The 20456-nt window shown below is 41.5% G+C and overlaps 1 protein-coding gene across 1 annotated transcript in view; it reads right to left on the bottom strand.

Annotated features, from left to right (window-relative positions):
* Clca4 (chloride channel accessory 4) overlaps positions 1 to 14397 on the bottom strand; it is a 30422-nt gene extending 16025 nt beyond the window's left edge. Inside the window, exons 1-7 of the mRNA XM_004653761.2 lie at positions 14239 to 14397; positions 10522 to 10662; positions 10233 to 10380; positions 7785 to 7893; positions 4968 to 5145; positions 3257 to 3475; positions 276 to 503 (exon numbers count right to left, since the gene is read on the bottom strand). Of these exons, the coding sequence (XP_004653818.2) occupies positions 276 to 503; positions 3257 to 3475; positions 4968 to 5145; positions 7785 to 7893; positions 10233 to 10380; positions 10522 to 10662; positions 14239 to 14397 (1182 nt within the window). The remainder of the gene's footprint in view (positions 1 to 275; positions 504 to 3256; positions 3476 to 4967; positions 5146 to 7784; positions 7894 to 10232; positions 10381 to 10521; positions 10663 to 14238) is intronic.
* Between the last annotated feature and the right edge of the window lie 6059 nt (positions 14398 to 20456).

Here is a 20456-nt window from a genome sequence, read left to right as displayed (position 1 = left end):
CCCAAGCAGGCCTCCAAGTCTCCGTCTTCCTGTCTCAGTGTCCTGAGTGCTGGGACTACAGACGTGTAGTCTTTTAGTTATTTACTCCTGTAGTTTACTCATTGCCACTGACCCATTAAAATTGTCAAGTGAGTCCCAACTTGGGGGCTTTTTCCTATGCCTCCCAGGATTAATGATGTCAAAAACTGAGAGAGCAAGTATAAATACTAGGCCTTCAAATTGAAATGCCCTGAAAACAAAGTGAAGAACAAGATACCGTTACAGTTGATTCTTACCTGAAATGCAGATCGAATCCCGGAGCAGATGGAAGTACCTCCCATACTCACTGAAGGCAAGCTTGCTATGAGCTTATCTCGTTCAGTGTTGCCGTTTATTTGGGTTAGTTTATGTGTAATGTATGCGTCACTATCAAAGCGAACCATCCCCACCCAGGATCCATCTTCAACCACCTGCAGCAGGAAGTATTTTGCTGCTTGATTCATTCGCTCAAGACGCCTTTCCCACTGAATGAAAAAGGACAAGAAACAACCAAGTGGTTTTCATGTGGAAGGTCATAACAGATCACATAAAACAAGTGCAGGACATTTACTGGTAAGAATTTTGTATGAGTATTAATTTGAGCTATTGAAGAAATAACTGTGATTTTTTTTTTTTTTTTTTTTTTGAGGTAGGTTCTCACTCTACCTCAGGCTGACCTGGAAGTCACTCTGTAGTCTCAGGGTGGCCTTGAACTCATGGCGATCCTCCTACCTCTGCCTACCGAGTGGTGGAATTAAAGGCATGCACCACGATGCCTGGATAAAACTGTGATTTTTTAATCAGTAATTTTTTTAAAAAGAAAATTGTATTAGTTTTTTTTTTTTTTTTTTGAGGTAGGGTCTTGTAACTCAGGCTGAGCTGGAACTCACTATGTGGTCTCAAGGTAGCCTTGAACTCACAGCGATCCACCTACCTCTGCCTCCTGAGTGTTGGTATTAAAGGTTGGGATTAAAGGTGCCACTAAACCCAGCTACCATGGATAAATTTTAAAGTACAGTTATACGTGTCATGAGTCACATATTAAGGGGTTTATACTTTTTAACTAGAGCTAATTCTTGGCTGGTAAATGGCCAAGTTCAAGGTGGAAGCTAGTGTGTAGAATGAGTGGAAATTAGGGGTGATGATTCACATCACCGGGTCTCTCATAATTGCTCGTGGGAGCTGTGGATCTGTTGTCCAAAGATGAAATCACACCCTTGACTCTCTTGGACTCTGAGAACCAGAGCTGAAACTGCTCAAGTCTACCTAGAAGGTGAAACTTACTTGAGTTGCGGTTAAGTTCAGAGAAGTTCAGTATGCCTCCTGCCAATTCTACCTCTAACCTTTCTTCATCACTTCACCGCCAGTGGGTGGATTGCCATTGGTTCTTTGGTAGCCCATAAGCAGTCACCTGCCAATCTTGTTCACTTTCTTCCCGCAGTCCACATTCAAACTTCCCGCTGACCTTCTCAAGCCAAGCCACCCATCCCAGTGCTTTGCTTTTTCACCCGGAGCTAGCTACTCAGCTCCTAAACAGGCATGTCTTCTGTACTGTTATCTAGAACTTTGCTGACCGCTGTGAAACCCGTGTTATTGTAGTTCTTCTCATTAATCTCTATTATTCTCTGCCCCTCTCAATAACCACCTTCACCTCGTTTGCTGAGGTTTTAATTTCTGGCCTCCAGCATGCTCTGCCTCACCTCCAGTGTGTGATCCTTCTAGGTATTTCACCACACTGCATCTGCTAGTTTGTGGTTTGTTCATTTCTGCAATTACTTGTTGGTCCCATCTATGAGGTGAGCTCTGTTCTAGCCCATAGGAATACAAAGATGCATCAGACAAGGTTCCACTTCCTAGAGAAAGGCCCAAGCAAATTTGGAGATGCAAATGTTGTTCAAAAACATATGCGGCAATAGAAGTATGCATGGGACATTATTGAGAACCCACAGAAGGATCGAGAGCACCGTGTAAGCTCAGCCCCTCTAATGAAGGGATAAGTTTCTCTCCTAAATTATAAAGGACAGGAATGACTTAGGTAGGCAAGGGGGAGAGGAAGAAATAGCATTTTCTTTGTTTCTTTTTGGTGGTTTTTCGAGGTAATGTCTCACTCTAGCCCTGGCTGTCCTGGAATTCACTATGTAGTCTCAGGATGGCCTTGAATTCATGAGTATCCTCCTATCTCTGCCTCCCAAGTGCTGGGATTAAAGGCGTGTGCCACCACGCCCAGCTAACATTTTCTATTGGTCTGTAAAAATGTGTTTTGGGGGCTGGAGAGATTGCTTAGTGGATAAGGCACTTGCTTGCAAAGCCTAAGGTTGAGTTCCCTAGTACCCACATAAAGCCAGATGCACAAGGTGGTGTATGCAACTGGAGTTTATTCCTGGCAGCCTCTAGAGGCCCTGGTGTGCCCATTCTCTCTCCCTCTCTCTGTCTTTATCTACCTTTTTATCTCTCTCAAATAAATAAATAAATACGTAAATCCATTTTTACTTATTTTTTTTGAGACAGGATCTCACCATATAGCTCAATTGTCCTTGAACTTGAAATCCTGCCTTAGCCCCCTGTTTGGAATTAGAGGCATACACTGCCATGTCCTTGCCTGAATGAACTGTGAACTGCTCAAGGATTTTCATCTCTCTTCTCAGAGCCTAACACAATATCTGGTATTCACTGCATCACAGAAACAATGAATGACCTGGTATTCAGTGCATAGTCGAAGGAATGAATGACTGCATCTAGCCATGTGTTCTTTATAATCATGCTTTTCTGTTTTGTGCCTAAAGAGATTACAGTTGACACAAATAAGATAATTCAAGTTAGGGATTCTGCTAGTTGATCCTGTCCCTTGTCCTGGAATGGAGTTTACCAGCCACTGATCCACCCTATCCTCATTTCTCTTAAACATTTTCAGTGGAAGGACCATCGCTAAAAACAATTTAACTCCAATCTCTAGTTGTGACCTTCCAACTGACTGTAGACTAAAGGGCATCAGAGTTCTTCTTACTCAACTGTCTGCTTTCTAGAACAGTATGGAAACCCTTGGGGTTAGTTATTCTTAACTGTAATCACATCTTTCTTTCAATGCAATATGCTGTTGCCATGTCTGAGGTCATAATCTCAGGAAACAATGGTATTCTATGACACTATATTTCAGGACAATATAGATGAAAGTTGAGGTTCCTTGCACTCAATCACCCCCATTCCTACATCCAGAAAAAAAAAAAGCCCATGAACTTACAGACATGCTTCCAGAGGTATCAAGAACTAAGCACACAGTTCTTCCGCTGATCCTCAGCAACGAGAAGGCGGGTGGAGGAGGCAACGCGCCCATAGGTGTGCTGTTTATAAAATCCTCAGAGCTGCTGATTACCTCCCACACACTTCTGTAACCGCACTTTGTGTTTTGTAGACTTGGAGCTTCTCGGTTATGATTTTTTTCATTACAGAATTCAGTCACCTGAAATATAAACAAATTTCAAAAAATGAGATTACAATGCCGTGCATTATTAATGTCAAAGGGGAAAGTGTGGTGGTGGGGGGGAGGGAGGGTATTACCATGGGATTTCTTTTATAATCATGGAAAATGTTAATAAAAATTAAATATAAAAAAAAGCTTAGCTGGAAGACTCATTAAGTATTAAGAGATATCTCTATGATAAGCTCTATCATAGTGTTTTGGAATACTGCCTCCTTGACCAAAAGTGGTCATGGTATTCATGACCTCACAGTGGCTGTCCTTGCCTGCACAAGACCTGAATAATATTGGGCCCATCAACAGATTGTCAAGGGTGATGCAGGAGGGCAAAAAAGACATCAATATAGAACGGGGATTAATAGACGAGGGTGTTTAGTGGAGGGCAGTAGGGAAGGGGCACAAAGGAAGGTGTTTTGAGGAAAGAACATAAATTTTTATTGAAGCTTTAAAATTTTTTTATTTTGAAAGGATAACAGTGGCTGGCTCACCAGTTAATGGCACTTGCTTGAAAGCTTAGTGGCTTGGATTTGATTCCCTAGTACCCATGTAAAGCCAGATGCACAAAGTGGCACATGCATTTGGAGTTCATTGGTAGTGGCAGGCAGCCCTAGTACACTCATTTTCTGTTTTTCTCACTCAAATAAATAAATAATAATAATGAACCTAACTAGAAAGAATTAAAAATGTTTATCAAATATGCTTTTTATCAAGTGAAATATGACAATCAATAGACTATTAGACTTGTAATTACAATAGTAATAATATTTAATATGAGTTATCTAGGACTTAATAGACAATAGTGTTAATAATAAATAACACTAATGAGTTATTGTGTGTTGATCAATGTGTAAACAACTCTATTAAGGGCTGGAGAGATTGCTCAGTGGTTAAAGGTGCTTGCTTGCAGAGCCTGATGGCTTGGTTTTGATTTCCCAGTTCCCACATAGAGACAGATGCCCAAAGTGATGCATGCTTCTGGAGCTCATTTGCAGTGGCAGGAGGCCCTGACATGCCTCTACTCACTTTGTGTCTGCCTCTCTTCCTCTCTTTCAAATAAATAAGTAAAATATTTTTAAAAAACTCTGTTAACATATTCAATCCTCGTGTCACTTGGACAGATATTTAAAGATCAGATATATCCGAACTGGGAATGTGACTCAACTGGGAAAGTATCTACCTAGAATGTATAATTCTCTGGCTTCAATCTATAGCAAATAATAATAATTAAAATAATAACACATTTTAAAAGCTGGGTGTGGTGGTGGACACCCTTAATCCCATCATTCGGGAGTCAGAGATAGGAGGATCACTGAGAGTTCGAGGCCACCCTGAGACTACATAGTGAATTCCAGGCCAGCCTAGATCAGAGTGAGACCCTACCTAGAAAAACCAAGAAAAAAAAATAATAACAAATTTTAATATGAATAAAATTAGGCAAATCTTTTGATGTTAAATTCTGGACTGACATACTTACAGAATCAATGCTTTGCATAAACATTATGGACGCCTTTTCTGATTGATCTTTATCAGGAAAGAATTGGCAATCTTTTTCATACAGGTTTGTAGTAGAATCCTTTCTGCATCGTTTATACACACAGCTGCCTCCTTGACATGAATGGACTCGATTAATGCCAGAGATACCCGTGGAACACCTGAAAATATGCCACAGTCAATCTTAGACACAACTTGATCTGTAACAGTTTTTAAACTTCTTAAGCAGGGCGTGGTGGCGCATGCCTTTAATCCTAGCACTTGGGAGGCAGAGGTAAGAGGATCAACATGAGTTCAAGGCCACCCTGAGACTCCATAGTGAATTCCAGGTCAGCCTGGACTAGAGTGAGACCTTACCTCAGGAAAACTAAAAAAAAAATAAATAAATAAAAATAAAAGAACCCCAAAACAAAACACAAAACTTCTTAAGTGGTAATCTTTGTGACAAGAACAAACATGTCTTTCATGTGCCCTGTGGGCTTTCTCTGCTGATGGCAAAGGCTAAGTGTTCCAATGAAAGTCATTATCTATACTTCAAGAAACTATAATAGAAAAAGTTACGAGGGTGTTCCAGGTAAAACAAAACTTCTGAGTTCTCAGCTGGAATTAAAACTTTGGGGGGCTGGAGAGATGGCTTGGTGGTTAAGGAGCTTGCCCGCCAAGCCTCAAGACCTGGGCTCAATGCCTCAGTACCCTTGTAAAGCCAGATGCTCAAGGTGATGCATACATTTGGAGTTTACTTCCAGCAGCAAAAGGCCCTGGCACATCCATTTCCTGTCTCTGTATCTCTCTCTCTGCTTACCAATGCATAAATAAAACTATTTCACAAAATTCTGGTCTCTTGCTGAGACATATCTCCTGCTGGCCTCACAGTGCTGAATGCTCTGCAGGAACTGTTCTAGGTAGACTGAAATTCCCTGTGTACTTCTTTTCCAAAGAGACATCCTTAAAAAGTGGGGCAGGCAAAGGTTTCTTCGATTCAAGGAGCGCCTATCCAAAGAGTAATGTGACTGAAATCAGAGAGAGAAGGTGCTGTCGGGTAGGATGGTAGGATAAGGAAAGACGGAGGCATTTTAGACTCAAGTTATTGCAGGAATGGGCCACAGGTGGCTGTGATCATCAGCTATACCAGGATGTGGCCACAGCTCATCTTTTTCCATTGGCTTCCAGCTCAAATTGAGGACGTGTCTATTAGGTTTAATTCAGTCATTTCAGGAAACGTGTAAACATGTTAATGATCCTATTGCTCAGTACTTGCTGAACACCATGATGGCATCTCCATAAAAAGCATGATGAATATTCTGCAGGCGAAGGTGGATGCTTAACAGAAATATGACAGAAGCAAATATAGTGTATGCAATATTGTTTAGAAACATGTCCCCCAAGACTGGGGTAATGGGGCAGAGGAAAGGCCTTTGCTGGGTCATATACCTTTCAGATGACCTTTTGTGACAGGACCCTAAACCCAGAAGGGCATGTAATAGCAACGAGGCTGCTGACACCTAATTTTAAATGAATTATTCCCAACTATTTTTTCTTGATCTCAAAGTCAAGATAATGGTATCTTATTGACTATGATGTTAGGTTGATACTTTAAAATTACACAGAGCCAACTTGAAGTTTTATGATAGTTAATTGTATGTGTGTGTGTGTGTGTGTGTGTGTGTGTGTGTGTGTATAGTCAGAGGCTGAGGCTAATGTGGGTTTTCCTCTGTTGATTTCCACATTGCTTATTATGACAAGTTATCTCATGGAACCTAAAGCTCACCCATTAGATAGTGTAGCTGGTCAGCTTGCCCTGGGGATCTTCCCGTCTCTTTCTCCTCAGCACTATGACTACAGGTATGCACCAACACATCTGCATTTACACAGGTGCTGGGGCTCCAAAATCAGGTCCTTATGCTTACATAGCAAGCACGTTGCTGACTGAGCCATCCCACCAGCTCCTTGCTTGGTCTTATGTAATGTGAATAATATTTGTTTCCCAACTAGCTCATCTACTCAGTCTAAGTGAATTCTGGCACTTATGGCAGAGTTGTAGAAAATGCTTGTCCCTGAAGTTATGTGCACTTTCTTTCTATTTTATTTTATTTTATTTTATTTTACTTATTTGAGAGTGACAGAGAGAGAAAGATGCAGATAGAGTACGAGAGAGAGAGAGAGAGGGAGAGGGAGAGGGAGAGGGAGAGGGAGGGCGTGCCAGGGCTTCCAGCCACTGCAAATGAACTCCAGACACATGCACCCTCTTGTGCTTCTGGCTTACGTGGGTCCTGGGGAATCGAGCCTCAAACGGGGTCCTTAGGCTTTGCAGGCAAATGCCTTAACCGCTAAGCTATCTCTCCAGCCCATATGTGCACTTTCTATAGTTACTCAGCTTAGCTTCTTCAATATACACATTGTGAATAAACCTTAAATCAGTTTTGTGATAGAATTTCTATTATCCACATTGGACAACAATAACAACAAAATGAATGCTTGTCGTTCAGAAGAAATCAAAGTAGGGAGCATATGACCAGTTAAAAGTCTGAGGTTGGGCTGGAGAGATGGCTTAGCGGTTAAGGCATTTGCCTGCAAAGCCAAAGGACCCAGGTATGATTCCCCAGAACCCACGAAAGCCAGATGCGCAAGGAGGCGCAAGCATCTGAGTTCATTTGCAGCATCTGGAGGCCCTTTCTCCACCTGCCTCATTAACATTTTCTCTCTTTCTCCACCTGCCTCTTTCTCTCAAATAAATGAAAAATAGATTAAAAAAAAAAAAAGAAAAGCCTGAGGTCATCTGAAAGCATTTTGGTAGCCATGCCTTGTGGCTTCAATTTTCTTCGACGCAGCAGCGTAGAAAGGCTGGTCTTCATTGTACTCATCGAATACTCCCCAGCGGAGGTGGGCCCATTCGTGGACGAACAGTCTGCCTGCAGGAAAACATTTTCAAATGTGTGATCGCAGTGCGAGAGCCAAATTTTGTATCTTAAAAACCCCACTTCAAGTTCTTCCTTCAATTATAATATAGTCGAAGTTAGGTTTTCCATAACTCTCCACACTTATAGAATTGTTTATAAAGGAGCCTTTTGTAATGAATTACATTATCTATCTGCATGGCATGTTATCTTTTTATCCCAGTGAAACGTTTATGGGGTATATGTTACAGTCAAAGTAAGCTAGAACTTGGGCTTCAGTTCTTGGGGAGCAAAAGGTCTGATATAATACAATGTTTTATGGCTTTTCAAACACCAACCCTGCCAATGACATTCTGTTGTGGTAAGATACTCTGGGATGCAATCAATATAAAATGTCTAAAAATGCTTCTGAGTGGGGTTATGATGAAAAAAGATTGAGAAATGCTAGTGTAGACCCTATGTAATTGTGAGGATACCAAGATGAAGCGATTAATTTTTGATAAGCATTAATTATACAAAACTGTTATTAGTATTATTAACTGTAGCAAGTGCAGTGCTAGATATTAAGAAATATAAAGATGTGTAGGATATAGTTCCTGAGGTGGAGAACTTTGGGGAGGGAATTAGGATAATCATTTCCATAAGAATTTCAGAATGAATGCAATAATGCAGGCAAATCTTCAGCTAAAGACACAAGAAGGAGAAAGACAGAAAGTTTATTTTAACAATGTTAGGAAAAAATTTAGAGGAAACAGAAAAGAGTAACGACTGAAAATCAAGTCTGCTCAGATGACCTCACATGAGGTCTGAAAATAAAGCAATGATGTGAAGAAGTTGTGTTTCTAGCTTAAGTGCTCCTCAGAACCTGGTCCCAGATGAGCAATAGATATCACCGGGGAGCCTGTTGGAAATGCAGGGTCTCAGGCCCACCTTCAACCTGCTGGATCACAGTGTGGTTCTTACCAAGGTCCTAAGTTATTCCTTTTCATATTAACTTTAAAAATTGTTGGCATAAAGCTTCTGGCTAAATGGAGCCACGCTAATGCAAATTGAATTATAAATTTCATGTAGAAGAAGAAAGCCTTCTCACTAGCTGCCACAACGGGAACTTGAAGAGAATTCACCACTGCCCGTTACTATGGCTGTCTTTTTAGGTCTGCTCTCATTTGCTTCTTCCTTAAGTTGCCCCATCTCCCATGTCCACCTTAAAGACAGCCCCTTGAATTAAAATTCCATCCCCAGCTACATCACTGTCTCATTTTGAATTACCTTGTTCTCATCTGTAATGGCATTTCTACTCTCTCTCTGTGTTAGTGTGTATTCAGGTGCACACACTTTTAATATCCACCATGGCAGCTTCTAATGAGCTATTTTTTACTTGTTATTATTTATTACCAAATTGCAACAATATCATGACTTCTATCCCTCATCTTAATTTTCCAAAGCCTTATTATTTTCAGGGTATAGTCTGTATGGAATAAAGAACTGTCTAAGAGGAATGGGACCCAGCAGTAGTGATTAAGTAGGGCTAAGGGTATAAGAAACGAGGGATGATCAAGGACTCAGATCGGAACACTGGCTTTAAGGATTGGATAAGTTTTGCTTTTCTGGCAGCTAGAGGTAGAACAGGTGAAGAGGGTCGTGTTTGGATATGGATAGGCAGGGGCTGGGAACTTGTGTTTGCCCAATAAGGGTGTCTTTCAGTTGATGGAGTGAGAAAAGTGGATACAGATGTTGAAGAAAATGACAAATTAAGAAAAAAAAATATTTATTTATGAGAGAGAGTGGGGAGGGGGGGAGAGAATGAATATGGACATGTCAGGTCCTTAAGCCACTGCAAACAAATCCAGATGCATGTGCCACTTTGTGCATATGGCTTTATGTGGGTAACTGGTGAATCAATCTCGGGTCTTTAGACTTTGCAGGCAAGCACCTTAACCACTGAGCAATCTCTCCAGCTCTAAACTGGAGTGGAATGTGAGAAAGGGTGGGACGTGAGAAAGGGTGCTCAGAGGCGCTGAATATAAATATTGTTGAATAGCGTGGACGGTGTCACTGGACTTAGAAAGCGTGTATTTGTCCCAGCTCTAGAGGAAGCGCACAACAGGAATCAAGGGAGATGGATCAGGTCACTCACAACTGGAGACTGTGTTGGATGCAAGCTGGGGCTAAGCAGGGTGGGCAATCCATCTCCCAGCACACAAGGGGGATAGGTTACTTGTTGAAGGTCACAGATCATCAACAGAGGAACCAGGCTTTAGACCTAAAGGCTATCGTTTCTGAGGCCTGCTCTCTTAATCTGAGCGCAGAGCTATTTTGCTACAGAAGTTAGATGTTTTAGTCAAATGTCCTACCTGATGGTCCATATTCACTGTGTTTTCTTCCTAGTATAAAGTCAGGGGTCAAATGAATGTGCTCTGCTCTCTTTTCGCATTCCGTGAACTGCCTGGTGTAGGGCTCGTCGTTGCCTGGGAAGGCAGGGGGTGCGACCAGCACATCTGCCTGCGAGTGGATAAAATGGTCAGTAACGCTTCAAGAGTAGAAGTTCTGATGGTTACAAATACTCTGGAGCGATCAATTTACGGCAAAACTCGAGAGCCTCACACCACAGTTGCTGTTTTTAGGGAAGGTTTTGGCACTCACGTGTGTGTAGCTCTCGTATTTCGGCCTTCTGTATTGAGGGTCACTCTTCCAACTCTCGGGAATTAATATGGATACATTTTTGAAGAAAAATCTTTTTTGCGTGGCTTCAAACAAGTAAGTGGATGCTGTGGTCACCATTTCCTGTTATCAAAGGCAAACAGTACGGAGGGCCGAGTGAGCGTGGCGTCATGGAGCGGGGCTCATCCACGCATCTCCCACCCCCAGTTCTTAGTACAGGAACAAGCCTCTGCTCTAACCCGGCGCCTGCCAACCCCCGGCCGATGCTTCCTCCTGCACGTGGGAAGGCCTCTCAGTCTTCTATCCTCTTATCTCAGCCATTATGCCTGATGATTGTAGGAATTAATGAATATGAGCACTTAGTTGGACTTTAGAGTCATTTGTTTAGTTCCAGTCACTATCTGTGTTAGCACTGAATTCTGATTTCTGTGATGATCTATAGCTCAGTTTCCTCACTCTTTGTTTTTCAATTAATTAATTAATTTATAAGACAGAGAGAAAAATATATATATAGGCACCCCAGGGCCTCCAGCCACTGCAAAAATGGGGACTTGAACCTTGATCCTTAGGCTTCGCAGACAAGTGCCTTAACTGCTGAGCCATCTCTCCAGCCCAGCTTCCTCATTCTTTTGTGGTCATTGCTATGCTAACTAGCCTTGTGAGTAAATAACTATGGAATGCTGCATAACTATGGGATGAGTTAGAATCGACTCGAAGCTTGTCATCCTTGATTAGAAGGACTATGAGAGCAGCAGCAGCAGCAGGGGCAATTGGAGGAGAGCCCAATGTGTTGACTCATTTTACTGCCCGAAGTCCGCAATCTAGCTGGATTGACGATAATGAGATTAACCAGAGGACATCCAGAGTGCAGAGAACTGAAGGGCCAGGGGACTGGCTGGAAGGAGAATGACTGGAGAATTCTAAACTAGGTTGGAGGTTGTTCAGTACAGACAGAAGACAGACAAAATGATTCCAAGGATGTCTCTCTCCTTTGAGAAAAAAAAAAAAGGGGTGGATTATTTAAGTGGCTGTGTTCTGTTTAAAGTAATGCTCTCTGTACATATTGAGGTAATCACATTTTGGTGGTTCAAACTGAGTTGTGGATTGAAGAAATAGGCCTGCAGTGGACAATTGTGTGAGTTATGCATTGCACAACATGGAGGGATTGCATTTTCTGTCGGTCTCCATGGCCCAAGTAGCTGTTTGATAGTGATGGAGTCTTAGCTATGGAGAGGTTGCAGAAACCACATTAGGTGACTGCCATCACCTGGGGTATGCAAGCATGCCTAATAATGGTTTCCAAAACTTTTCTAACCAGAAATCCTATATTTCTTCCAAATTTCCCAGAAATTCTATAATATCCTAGCTGGATCAAAGAGGATAAAGACGTTTATTTGCAAAATAACTTCTCTCAAACCAAGAAATCTGAACATAAGAAAAAGGAATGTTGAAAATTAAACATCTCAGGCATGAATATAAGACAGTTCAGCATAAATTTTTGTATATAAAGTACATGATGACATTTCACAAAGTTGTCTGATAGTATTAAGATAAGGATTCTTTAAATGGCTGAGACTGTTCCAGTAAACTACATTGCAACTACATTGCAAAATGTAGTTTACAAATAATTGCATTTCTACCGTTAGTATTAAGTAGAGGACCATGTTAAGAAGTCTTTTTGTCCTCACAAATAATTCAATCAAGCCAGGCATGGTGGCACATGCCTATGATCCCAGCACTCAGGAGGCTGAGATAGGAAGATCACCAGGAGTTCAGGGCCAGCATTGGCTACAGAGTGAGTTCCAGGTCAGGCTGTGCAGAAGTAAGACTGCCTCATTAATAATGCGAATAGTAATTTATCAAATACTAACATCCCAATTCAGAAAGGTTTGAAATTGATTAGTTTTGAACCCTAACACTCTAGCACTCTGAATCCTCTGTGCTCTTTTCTTCTCAAACCCATATTATTTAGAAAAAAATAAACAATCTTTACCTTCTAAATTCAGAAGGTATCATTGAGCAGGCATCTCTGTGCTGCAGCAGAATGAATGAAAAGAGGAAGGGCAATACCCCCGGCTCACAGCTCAGCCCATGGCCACCAAAGGGCTCAGTGGTGAGTTCATTGGTGAGGACCCAGGAGCGGTGGAGTTGAGAGCAAGGGCTTAGCTGATGTTGATGCTGGGGGCAGGGAAAGTGACTGATGCTACATGCACTGTTATAGTTGGGAGAAACCTTAGAAAATTAGTCCCTTAGGTTTAGTGCAGGAACTTTTCTCTTCCTCTCTTTGTACCCAGCTCGTGGGTTTATACCCTCTGTACATTGATGGCTTTTGAATTTTATCCACATGCATATTTCACTCTGAGTTCACATCCCTATCACCTATATACTTTGATGTCTGAAAAATAAACTGATCAACTGTTTTAAAATACCGCAGACTAACTTCCTGGTCTTCCAGCTACCAAATTCTTTGCACTTACAGCCTTTACTTCTCAATTGATGATAACGCCTACCTTCTAAGTATTTAAGGCAAATTTTTTGACGTTTTCTTTGACTTAACATTTCCTTCTTACTTTCTCTTTTGCCATACACACTAGATGATAATCTCAAATTAAGTTCAGAATCACACACTTTAATGACCTCTGCCACTAACTGGTCAAATCATTGCTTACCAACTTCAGCTGCTTCCTCCTACCTGGTCCTTCACCTCCAAGCTACACAGTTTATACAGAATATGCGCCACAAGTGCAAACCCTGGGCAGTTTCCTGTAGCCAGAATGGTCCTTGATCATGTGCCAAAGTACAAACCACCTCTGCCATGTACCCTTCCTCGTATGCCTTGTCATTCAGAGTGAAAGCAACAATGCGCGTCCCAGTGTTCTGGCTTCTGGTTCCTCTCCCAGCTTCAGTCCAACCTTCCTCCTCTCCTTCCTCCTCATTCTGTTTGCTTAGTTGCTCTCATCTCTCAGCTTTTCAGCATTCTCTTCTCTCTCGTTCACCGTGGTTTCTGCTCAGATGTCACATCGCAGGGAGGCCTTTCCTCACTATCCTTCTGGGAACTGAAACTTAAACCCTCCCCAGATTCTAGTCACACTTCATTCCGTACCCACCGTGTATCCCCAGCGATCTACTACCACCCCACCTGCTAGCTTCCTCCTACTCTGAAAAGGATACATATTCCACAAGGCTTTCCCCCTTTTACTCACTACTGTCTCATCCAGCATGTCATAAGCATTTAAAAACTAGCTGTTTAAGGGCTGGAGAGATGGCTTAGTGGCTAAGGCATTCCACAGTAGCCACATAAAGCCAGATGCACAAAGTGGCACATGCATCTGGAGTTCATTTGAAGTGACTGGAGACAGACCCTGGTGCACCCATTCTCTCTTCTGTTGCTCTTTGCTTTTTAATAAATAGAAGATTTTTTTTAAAGGAGTAATTTAAAGAAAAACTGAATCAAAATTTATAGATGAGGGAAGAGGATCAGAGAAGCTGTACTTGCCTTGTCTTCATTATTGGCCTAAGAAAGGGCAGAGCGCTTTCCTAGAACTCCCTAGAATCTTCATCTAGAACCATCTAGAGCCTTTTCCTCCCTCTTCCCATTCCAGCACTGCCCAGGCAGCCAGAACTTTCTGTGATAATTATCCATGGTTAACATTTTTCTTCTTCCTAATCCAAAGAGAAGAAATCCAATTTTCCCCTTACCTTTATTTGCTCAATTATTTTTACATCTTCGGGCACACCAGGATCAATGGCAATAAGAATGTCTTCATAACCATTGTCAGTCAGTCTCACAAAGGAAGTGCTTGCACCCTGTATCAGGTACAGGAGTAAGAAAAAGGCAAATTCTCTGGATAGCCCCATGGCTCCTCTCTGGTTGCCCAGAGGGTTTTATTTCACTGTATTTCTTACCAGGTATATATAGTCTGAAAAATTATCAGTGTTAGCTGATTGTGGGATATGGAATGTATAAAGGTCAATGTTTATGAGTAGGGGAATACATAACCACTTTATACAATAGTTATATTGTACATGACTTGAAAAGTGATCAAGAGGTGTTATAAAATGCCAGCAGCACATTTTCTTTTTGAGATAAATTTTTTTGCTTCCTAGTTTTGGTTACTTTGCTAAATATAGACAGAAAATATATTTTCTAAAGAGTAGGATGTGAAAATTAATGCAATTATAATAAAATATTTTTTATTTTAGACACACTAATGGAAAAGCTATTCTTAAATTTGAAAGACCAAATTAATTATTTTCTAGTCTGTTTTTCATCTAAAAGTGTAGTTTATTGGTATAGATAATGCCATTTAGGTAAGGTAAGCATAAAACCCAAATTAAGAATATTAAAGTTTGGTTATTAATATTTAATAAAGTCAGGTTATTAGAGTAAACTAAAATAAAAATCCGATGACAAGTGAATCAATTTTTTTTCTTTAGAGAGAGAGAGAGAGAGAGAGAGAGAGAGAGAATTGGCACCCCCAGGGCCTCAGCAACTGCAATGGAACTCCAGATGTTTGCACCACCTAGTGGACATGTGAAACCTTGCACTTGCCTCACCTTTGTGCATCTGGCTTATGTGGGATCTGGAGAGTTGAACATGGGTCCTTAGGCTGCACAGGCAAGTGCTTGAACTGCTAAGCCATCTCTCCAGCCTTTAAATTTTTTTTTTTGTACAAGCATATCACCAGTACATCAGACTTTGCTAGTTACTGTTGAAGCACAGTGGACATTAGTGGTTCATAGACTCTTTTACTTGTTCCTCATGGCAACTGTCTTAGGTAGGTACATGTATGATCTTTAATTTATATATGAAGAAACTGAGGCACAGTTAAAAACTTGCCAGGTCAGCCACGCGTGGTGGCACACACCTTTAATCCCAGCATTCGGGAGGCAGAGGTAGAAGGATCGCCATGAGTTCAAGGCCACCCTGAGACTACAGAGTTAATTCCAGGTCAGCCTGGACCAGAGTGAGACCCTACCTCAAAAAACAAAACAACAGCAAAAAAAACTTGCCAGGTCACACAACTAGTGAATGTTAGAATCAGCATCTAAACCCAGAACTCTTATTCCAAGACCCAGCAATTTAATCACTTCATAATAAGACAATGTTGTTTTATTAGGCCAATAACATAAAAAGTTAGAAGAAAATAAAGGGGGAAATGTGTCAAATTAGGAGTTGTGATGATAAATCAAGAATGTCTTCTTCTAAAGTAAAATTAGCCAGGCCACCAGAAACCCAAAAGAGGACTGAAAATAGAATAACAGAATCTACCCTTAAGAATTCAGGTAAGAACATATGACGTTGGCATCTTGGCCACATCCCTAAGATACAGACTTTATTACAAATGCTCAGACGCTACCATCTCAGGTGGCATCCACTGCCATTTTCTGTTCCTCAGGAAAACTAAAGGATGATGAACTGAACAGTCACGGAATTCCTATGCGACACAAGGCACTGCAAGGAGCTGTGATCACCTGGAGCAGTTCAGGGATGGGACATGAACACATACATCCTCTGCGGCCTTGCCCTGCTTGCATTCCTGACGCTCCTTCCTGTGGCTGCTTCCCTCCCTCTTAGCTGCAATCTGCCAGAAGCTGGCTTGCTGAAAGTCAGGAAGCACCATCCTAAGGGCTGGTGAAAGGGCTCAGAGGCCAAAAGGTGCTTTGTATGCAAAACCTGCCTGCCCAGGGTTTGATTCCCCAGCAACCACCCTAATCCAGATGCACAATGATGCATGTGTCTGAAGTTTCTTTGCAGAGTGAGGAGACCCTGGTGCAAACACACACGCATGCATGCACGTGCGTGCGCGCGCACACACACACACACACACACACACCTGTGTGCGTGACATAAACAAATAGAAAGGCCCATGCTCAGAGGGTCTAGGTCAGATTCAGTTCTAATAGACTTTAGAAGGGTGGGGTTTCACTCCCCTCCAGTAGCTCAAAGGAAATCTTTGAATAAAAAAAACAATACTAATTGTTGTGTGTTTATTTCAGTGTGCAACAAGATGTATTCAACATACCAACTCAGATTTACACAGATGCCACTGTTAGGATGATTTCAAGTTATATTGTTAAAGTCAGTTGATTTGAAAAAAAAAAAAAAAACATCAGGAAAAGAATGAAACGGGTTTTTGTTTGTTTATTTATGTTTTTGTTTTTCGAGGTAGGGTCTCACTCTAACCCAGGCTGACCTGAAGTTCACTATGTAGTCTCAGGGTGGCCTCAAACTCTCAGTGATCCCTCTACCTCTGCCTCCCGAGTGCTGGGATAAAGGTGTGCACCACCAAGCCCAACTTGAAATGGGTTTTTGCATAAGCCCTGAGGTTTGCAAGCATACCCATGATGATACCAACCTGCTTGGCCATAGTACATTAAATCACCTCCTTCTTTTAACACACATAATACAATATTTTACTATAGATTGACTATATATGTATGCAGTGAATCCCATCAATAAATGTTAATAAAAAAGGAAAGTGACATTACTAGATAATGTAATCTGTAACACAGTATTACAGATTTGGAGAACACTTCAGATCTTAGAAGAATTATCTTTACTGTGCTAACAATTATCGCTCCTATTCTGTATCTCTTGACTTTTTATTGGCTCAATAATACCTTTCTTTTAAGACCCATAAAAGAAACAGCTTTGCAATTTCCCATGTGAAATAAATCATGTTACTCTTGAGGAAAGTTCCTTATATATTCCCCACAGAGAAAATGAATACAGGATGAACAGAAATATGGAATGTTGATTTTTGGATCCTTTTTTTTTTTTGATTAGAACATCCCATTCTAGGTTCTTTTGTGAGACCCCAGGAGAACAATGCTGAACTCTTCTGGGAGAACCAGAGCTTCTGCTAACATGGTGATGGAGAGGTCTTTGGTGTGGGACTTTTGAATCATGGGTCAGTCACATGTTAAGAGGAAACAGCCATTTTCTTTCTTTGTGATGAGGTTTTGGATTATACTTGAAGTAGGCATGTGCTCTATAGTTTTCTTCCTTCCATCTTTCTTTCTTTCTTTCTTTCTTTCTTTCTTTCTTTCTTTCTTTCTTTCTTTCTTTCTTTCTTTTTTTTTTTTTTTGAGGTAGGGTCTCACTCTAGCCCAGGCTGAACTAGAACTCACTCTGTAGTTCCAAGCTGGCTTCGAACTCACAGCGATACTCCTATCTTTGGCTCCCAAGTGGTGGGATTAGAGGTGTGTACCACCATGCCCAGTTTATAATTTCATTTTTGATTTTATGCAAGGAATCAAATTTGTACATTTTTAAATTTATTCTTATTATTACTATTATCAATATATTTTGTATGGATACATCATGTGTATCGTCCCTGCCCCCCATTCTACTGGGGATCCTCCTCAGCGGGATTTCAGGTATTCCTTATGGGGTTGTGGGTTATGCGTTGAAGCAGCAGTTTGGGGAGGTATGATGTCTCACTCTGTGGTTGGGTATATTGTGTCTGGTCTGGCTGATTATTTTCTGCCCAAACCTTCTTAAATCCCATTTGTTGGTCTTGTATGTTCCTTCTCCCTGCACAAGCAGTCTTTGGCTTTCTGTGGCCCATACCTTCAACTCTTTGGAGATTATCCTATACTCTTGTTTTGAACAATGGCCTTGGGCTACTGTTATGATTACCTTCTCACTGCTGGGACTAAGCACCTGACCTGAAGTACCTTATGGAAAGAGAGAATTTATTTCTAGCTTACAGTTTCCAGGGGAAGTTTCGTCACGACAGCAAAAGCAGGGCAAGCACACAGGGTGTCACATCTGCTGGGGGCGGGCATCAAGACAGAGCTGAATTCCCAGTGGGCTGGGCTAACAATCCTTCAGGTCTTCCCTCTGGGACACACCTCCTCCAGCAAGACTCTACCTGACAAAGGCTCCACCAGCTGAGGCTAAGTATGAGGCTTCCTCACAAACACAGTGAGGTATGAGGGATATTCTGCATTCAAACCATCACAATTCCTGAAGCTGCCTAATGCAGAGACAGAAGGTAGCTTCAGTCTGCAGAGGCGGTGCTCAGCCAGTGACTGATGGTGTTGGAACATGAAACCTCAGTGTCTCTGCCTTTGGCTAGCACAACTTCTGAAGTGTAACAGAGACCCCTGTGAGCTGCCTGATGCTGCCGCTGTGGGACTCTGCCTTTAATCACATCCCTGCTTGGCTTCTTCTCTTGAGCTGTCCTGCTTCCCCAACCCCTTAGCATTTTTTTTTTCCTCAAGAAGTTCCTTAGTAAATTGCTTTTATACAAATCCTTGTCGCATAACCTGCTTATGGCGAGCCCAGTGTATGAGGGTGTCAAGCCTTAACTTATCAAATAATATTTAATAAATATTTCATATATGCTATTATGGTATGTGATATCCTTTATAGGTACTCATTTAATCCTTAGAACCACCCCACCGGTAAGCATTGTTTTAATTTTGCCTATGAGAAAACCGAACCTTAATAGCTTGCTCAAAGTCACACACTCAGTAGATGTCAGAACCAAATGGGAACCCTGGTCTGACTCTAAATCATCTTGTAACTCTGCTACCTTCCTTGGGGACATGTCATTTCCCTTGGAAAGGGTCAAATTCATAGTTGGTCAGCCCTCAGAAGAACATTAAGAGCAAATGGTAAAAATTCCAGTGTGAAAAACTATGTATCACATAGTTCACAATTTCCTCCTTCCTTCCTTCCTTCCTTCCTTCCTTCCTTCCTTCCTTCCTTCCTTCCTTCCTTCCTTTTTCCCTTCCTTCCTTCTTCCTTCCCACCCGCCTGCCCTTCCTTCCTTCCCTCTCTCCTTCTCTCTCTCATTCTTTCTTTTTATTATTTTTTTCTTTCTTTGTTTATTTTTATTTATTTGAGAATGACAGAGAGAAAAGGCAGATAGAGAGAAAGAGAGAGAATGGGCGAGCCAGGGCCTCCAGCCACTGCAGACAAACTCTCAGCACATGCGCCCCCTTGTGCATCTAGCTAACGTGGGTCCTGGTGAATTGAGTCTCGAACTGGGGTCCTTAGGCTTCACAGGCAAGTGTTTGACTGCTAAGCCATCTCTCCAGGCATTTTTTGTTTTGTTTTGTTTTGTTTTTCAAGGTAGGGGCTTGCCTTAGCCAAGGCTGACCTGGATTCACTATGTAGTCTCAGCCTGGCCTTGAACTCATAGTGATCCTCCTACCTTTGCGTCTCAAGTGCTGGGATTTAAGGCATGCATCACCACAGCCAGCTACACTTTTCTTTTTCTTAATGTCTAGATTTCTGGAAGATCTAGATTTCTGTAACTGGAAAGGAGAATTCTTGTCTAGGGAAAACATTTACAACAAGTCATGCAGTCTTCATCCCGATGCCTTAAGTATTTATAGAGAATATGGTTATGATAAGCTCGTAAGATAAAAAACATTTATTTTCAGGCTAGAGCAATGATTCAGAAGTAAAGGCATTTACTTGCCTGCAAAGCCTACCAATCCAGGTTTAATTACCGCAACCTGGGTTCAATTCCCCAGTACCATGAAAGCCAGATGCACAAAGTGGTGCATTCATCTGGAGTTTGTTTGCAGTGGGTAGAGGCTCTGATGTGCCCATAATTCTCTTTCTCTGTATCTCTCTGCTTGCAAAGAAATGAAATATTTTTAAAAGTTCACAAAAAATTCTCTTTCTGTGAGAACCCAATTGAGTAACAATACAGAAAGTGTAGACTTACAAAAAAAGTTATTTTCCTCAATCGATCTGCAATTAAGTGAAGAACACTGACCTATGAAGACCTATCACATAGTCTGGTACGTTTCTTAATAAAAGTGCATCATACGAAGCAGAACAGCGCAGAGAAACACACGCTGCTTATGTCTGGGGTGAGTCAGGGCCTGTGATGGAGTTGGAGAATGGTAACATTTAAGGTGGGTTGTAACGTGTGGACGGAAGTTTTATT

The sequence above is a fragment of the Jaculus jaculus genome, chromosome 19, assembly GCF_020740685.1.
Source record: "Jaculus jaculus isolate mJacJac1 chromosome 19, mJacJac1.mat.Y.cur, whole genome shotgun sequence".
In the NCBI taxonomy this organism is placed as follows: domain Eukaryota; kingdom Metazoa; phylum Chordata; class Mammalia; order Rodentia; family Dipodidae; genus Jaculus; species Jaculus jaculus.
Note: the sequence above shows the minus strand (reverse complement) of the source record. Positions and strands in the feature narration are given on the sequence as shown.